The 5,829-nt window shown below is 43.9% G+C and overlaps 1 protein-coding gene across 1 annotated transcript in view; it reads right to left on the minus strand.

Moving 5' to 3' along the window:
- Positions 1–5,758, minus strand: part of INTS4 (integrator complex subunit 4) — a gene marked incomplete at its 5' end in the record, with an annotated part of 36,349 nt that extends 30,591 nt beyond the window's left edge. Inside the window, 4 exons of the mRNA XM_009070451.1 lie at positions 1,118–1,303; positions 1,517–1,623; positions 2,742–2,859; positions 5,564–5,758. Of these exons, the coding sequence (XP_009068699.1) occupies positions 1,118–1,303; positions 1,517–1,623; positions 2,742–2,859; positions 5,564–5,758 (606 nt within the window). The remainder of the gene's footprint in view (positions 1–1,117; positions 1,304–1,516; positions 1,624–2,741; positions 2,860–5,563) is intronic.
- Between the last annotated feature and the right edge of the window lie 71 nt (positions 5,759–5,829).

Raw genomic sequence — 5,829 nt, forward strand, 5'->3', positions numbered from 1 at the left:
AATTCCTTGTTTTGCTTTGCTTGTGTGTGCAGCTTTTGCTTTCTCTATTAAACTGCCTTTATCTCAACCCATGAGTTTTTGTCGCTTTTACCTTTCTGATTCGCTCCCCCATCCCCTTGGTGGGGGAGTGAGTGAGCGGCTGCGTGGTTCTTGGCTGCTGGCTGGGGTTAAACCACGACAGGTTGTCAAGCACTAGAACAGGCTGCCCAGGGCAGTGGTGGAGTCACCATCTTTGGAGGGATTACAAAGACATGTAGGTATGGACCTCGGGGACATGGTTCGGCAGTGGGCTCTGCAGTGCTGCATTCAGGCCTGGACTCAAAGATTTAGAGGTCTTTTTCAACCTAAATGATTCTACAGTTCTGTAAGAGATGAGTACAACTTCCAGCAGAGGGAGATCCCAGACAGATTCAAGTGCAATCTGATCTCCTCAAATGCATCCTCCTTTTTTCCCTGGAGTTTAGTATCATTAATTCAAATACCCTTGCTGACCTTCACATTAGATTGTCTATTATTTAAACTTTAAGGGTAACAGAAATTTCTGTACACTCATAGGCAACTTGCACTAAGCAACATTTTCAAATGCATGGTGTTTGCTTGCATTTCTGCAAAGCTGAAACCTTCTGAAAGGTCCCTACACAAAACAGAAACCAGCAAACCTCATGACTTATAGAATGCTAATGAATGTGACCATGGGGCAATACATAAATGTTGTTTCCAACAAACAAACAAAATTCTTTCTGAACATATCACAGCTTCCAGTCATATGCTGCTAGCCTATTGCATATTGGAGCACTAGTGGCTTATTGCAGTCTGGTAACCAATGCTGAAGCAAGAAATACAGATTTGTCACTAAAAGAGTGAACAAATTGAAATGCTGCTTCAGCTACAGCTGAAACAAATTATTATGAATCAGTCAAGTCTCATTCGAGATCCCAAATTGCTCTCACATTTCAAGACTTAGCTTATTTTTCCAGGTAATTTTGACATGCTAAATGGACTTTTACAAAATACATTAAATAATCTCTACCCCAAACCTCTTTGGATTAGTTTGCAGACCCTTACCAGCTTCCTCATAGAACTCCAAACTTTCTTCCACTGTAGCAGCAACACTTACCATGGCTTTTATAGCTGCAGTCCTAACACGAGGGTCCTGGTCATTAAAATGATCTCCTATTATCTTCTGGACATCTTTGGCAGCTTGGCTTTCAGTTTCTTTTGCAACACCTTTTTCCACTGGTCCAAGACAGCCAATTAACTGAAGACACTTATTTCTTACACCATGAGAAGAATCTGTCAGATGCTGCAGAACAAAAGAGCAGAGCAGATGTCACTGGATTCTTACTGTTCTTTCATCCCTTTGAAACAACTAATCACATTAAGTTTCCTGGTAGTTAAAAAATGTTAGTATTATAATAGTTTGTTGAGAAAAAAAAAAAAATTTCAATACTGACTACCTTTCTTTTTTCTCTCGAGGCAGAGACAAAAGTTTCCTGCCCCAGAGGGGCTGCCTTACCTTGCAGGCTACCTCTACCAGCCTCAACCTGACAGACGGATTCTCCGGGAGTTTTGTGCCGATCACTAACAGGGTATCCAGCAGCTGAGCAAGGACTTGGTGAGACTCTGCAAAACAAAACAGTGAAAGGCTACATACCTCTTTACTGAGCTCCTACCAGCTAAAGGATCACAGAAGGATCCAGGTTGGAAGGCCATCCTGAAACCTTATCCTTTCAAGGCCCGAGCAAGCCCAGCTCCCTCAGCTACTCCTTGCACATCATGTGCTCCAGTCCTCATCCACCGCAGAAGTTCCGCTGAACTCAGGAACCTTACCAGCACTAATCTGGCACTGATGAGTTCAAAACTGGATATGGTATTCCATATGTGGCCTACCCAGTGCTGAGTAAAAGGGAGTAACCCCTTCCTTGACCTGCTGGCTATACTCCTGTTTATACAGCCTGATGAGCTGGCATGGTATGAAAAACTCCTCTTCAAACAGGATCCCTCTTTAAGCAAGAGTGTCATGTAGAACAGAGAACTTTAGAAACAGGTGCAACTCTCACATAGAGATGCAAAAACTAACTTTGCACTCCCTTAAAACAAAGACAGACAGAAGGTCGGTCTGAAGAACATTTTCCTCCTCCGCAGAACATGGCATTGTCTGTCGCCATTCACAAAAACAGAAGATAAGTGCTCTGAGTAACAATTCCCAATCACACCCCTCAGGTGTCAAGCCTTGCCACTCTCCTAAATGCTCTGACAGCATGATTTTGCCTTGATCACAGAATCATCAAGGCTGGAGGAGACCTCTAAGATCATCCAGTCCAACCACTAACCTGCCACCTGCCTAAACCACATCCTCCAGTGTCAGATCCAGATGCCTCTCAAACACTTCCAGGGATGGTGACTCCAACACCTCACTCAGCAACCTATTCCAGTGACTGACCACCCTAACAGGGAAAATGTTTTTTCTAACCTCTAATCTGAATCTCTCCTGTCTCAGTTATGACTATTCTCTTTAGTCCTCTCACTGCAGGCATGGCAGAAGAGACCAACCCTCAACTCTTTACAATCTCCTTTCAGGTAGCTGTAGAGAGCAATGAGATCACCCCTGAGCTGCCTCTTCTTAAGGCTAAAGAAACCTAATTTCCTCAGCTGTTTTTCACATGACATGTGTTCTAGACCTTTTCTGAGCCTCGTTGCCCTTCACTGGACTCAAGCACCATGTCAAAAACAAGACTTACTCTCATTTTGAAGTGTGTTGATGGCATCATCCATAATGCAGTCTGGGGAAAATCCTGCAGTCTTTGACAACAAGCCCAGCAAGGATGCAATCTTCAGTCTTACAGAGGCATCATTCTCCTGGAAGGAAACAACACATGTCCTCACTCATTTTACAGCTTGAAGAGCACACAACACTACACACAGGCAGGACCCACGTGGAATTCAGCACAAGGGTCTGAATTCTACTATCAGGCTACTTCCTCCTCCACATGTCCACAGCAAACCCCACAGAAAACGAACCATGCACATTTCAAAATTATTCTTTTACTCATAATTCCTCAAAGTTACCTTCACACTGTTCAAAAATTTCAAGTTTAATAAATTAGGTTTTCAATGTTGATAATGTCAGTATCTTTGCAAGTTTTTAATGAAGCAATAGGAGGACTTTAGGAGACAAAGTGAGACTGCTGGTCTCTTCACCTCTGCTAGGCAGCATGCCCTGTGGGTTACAGAAAACAACTGTTTCTCCTAATGGTGGGGAGGAATCCTGCCAATCCCCCAGAAAACAAAACAAAATCAAAAAGCAATAAAACCCCAAACAAACAAGAAAAATCCAAACAAAAAAAGCCCAACACAGCAAGGCTGAAGGAAAAAAGAAAAGCAGCAGATATTACCTGCATACATCTACTCATTTAAGTAACAGCAAAAGCTGCCACAGGTGATAATCCCATAAATAAGCTTCATCAGTTAATACTCCTTTAAAATTAATTTTAAAAGTTCATGCCTTTGAAAGAGTTATTTTGAGGCTTCTGCAGACTCATGCACACAAGATGTTTGGTCATAGCTGGAAGCTCCCTCTTTCAGTGTGTTGCCAAAGATATCCAATACAGAGTAGAAAGACAAAAAGTCATCTGGATTTCATACTGAGATCTTACCAAGCAGTTATGCAACACTGAACACAGAGGTGCAGAAATATTACAGAAACAAATATTCCATCTTTCAACAAGGGTAGAAATTTTACAGGTACAACTTTTACATCTTTTAGCAGTGTTTAGGAGAGAGACTTCAGCGTCATACACACCATCCAAGTGACAAATGTGACACCAAAGGGAGTAGTCACTTTCTCAACAGAGCTGATTTATGTCTTTTCAGGGTCAAAGTTATGTGCCTGAACAACAGGTACCATCATCAGACTGCTCACATCAGTGGCAGGATTCATGGATTTCCACAATACTGGGGTGTTTACACAGTTGGTGATGTGACTCACGTTCTTTTCACTAAAGGACAACACTCTCCATGAGCACAGATGAAATCCTTGATTCAGGACAGGATACTTACAAAGCCACTTTTGTAACACCACAGACATTATTCATAAGGCTATTAATCAAGTTATAAGCAGCCTTCCACCCCAGGGGGTAATTTTCCCTCCTCCTAGTGGCTCATGAGCAGGAAATTAGTGAAAGTTCTCCTTTAACTTTGCACGTCTGATCACTGTCACCACAGCCAAAGCACCAGCAAGTGAAGGTGCCTCGAACCCCTCGTCCTGACCACTCTCAGGAATCTGGAAAGGACTTTCAGGATCACCTCAGGCCACTGTTTGAAAACACACCATCACTTAGAGCAATACCAGCTCGCAGTATTCCATCTCCCAGCTTTCCCACACACACCACAACAGGCTGCCTGCTCAGCTGTGTTGATTCAACAGTCAGCAGCGCTATGTGAACAACAGGTGGGAAAACAGAGAGAAAAGCAAAAGCCAGGTTATTTTTCTGATCCATTTCAGAGGCCATCGGGACTGGATGGGGACTGTCCTATCAAAATATAAAGGGATGCAGGAGGCTGCAGCACTATCCTGAACACAACAATGACACTTACAAACAAATAAATCACCGCACAACTTCCACTGCAGTTACAGCTTTCAGGTCAGGTTTCCGAAAGATCAGGGCAAGTGCAAGTGTTATGGAGATACTAAGAAACCAGTTCTTCTGAAAACTTTGGCCTTCACTAAAATAATGTCAGCTACAGGACTGCAAGACTTCTTAAAGGCTGGTTTCTATAACAGGCTGTGCACTTGCAAATGTGACTGAGTGCAGATTTAAGAGTCTGTCTTCTAATAGAGGCTACAACACAAACCTAAAGCACAAATAACCTGTGTCACTTGATCAGGAACTCTGTATTTCACAGAACCACAGAATCATTTAGGTTGGAACAACCCTCTAAGGTCATCGAGTCCAACCTTAACCCAGCAGTGCCAAGCCCACCACTAAACCATGTCTTCAAGTGCCACATCTACACATCTTTTAAATCCCTACATAGATTCCACTGGGTTTGTTCAGCCTGGAAAAGGGAGGGTTTTGGGGTGACCTAATTGTGGCTTTCCAGTACCTGAAGGGAGCCTACAAGATAGATGGAGAGAGACTATTTACAGGAGTAAGCAGAGACAGGACAAGGGGGAATGGCTTGACACTGGCAGCAGACTGGCTTAGATTAGATATTAGGAAGAAATTCTTTACTGTGAGGGCAATAAGGCACTGGTACAGGTTGCCCAGAGAAGCTGTGTATGCCCCATCCCTGGAAGTGTTCCAGGCCAGGATGGATGAGGCCTTGAGCAACCTGTCTAGTGGAAGCAGTCCCTGCCCCCACAGTGGGGTTGAAACTAGATGATCTTTAAGAGCCTTTCCAACCCAAACCATTCTGTGATTCCATGATTTTAGAAGTGCTTTTTTTTTCACAACATTATCAATAGCTAAAATGTTTCTCCACTGCTAGAGGTAATTAAGAGCAAGGCAAGGAGCAAACAAGACCAGAAGGAGCAGGCAGGCTTGGCTCCCAGCTTCACCACCTTGTAATAATGTTCCAGCAGGATCCTGACAACCCCTTCCACACTCTCCACTTCCACGGGCTTCCTGGCAAACTGCAGCAGGTACTGCAAGGCATCTGCAGGCGAGGTGGCTTTGCACAGGTCAACATGAAGTGCCGCTGACTTGCTGGGCTTGGTCAGACGCAGCTTCTTAGTGGACAGGTCCTCATGCTGCTGCTGTGGGCAGATGGACAAGGCTCAGAGCAAACCCTGACACCTCCTCCCCACACGGAAGCCTAAGGAAGCTC

The sequence above is a fragment of the Acanthisitta chloris genome, unplaced genomic scaffold (genome assembly GCF_000695815.1).
Source record: "Acanthisitta chloris isolate BGI_N310 unplaced genomic scaffold, ASM69581v1 scaffold2700, whole genome shotgun sequence".
NCBI lineage: Eukaryota > Metazoa > Chordata > Aves > Passeriformes > Acanthisittidae > Acanthisitta > Acanthisitta chloris.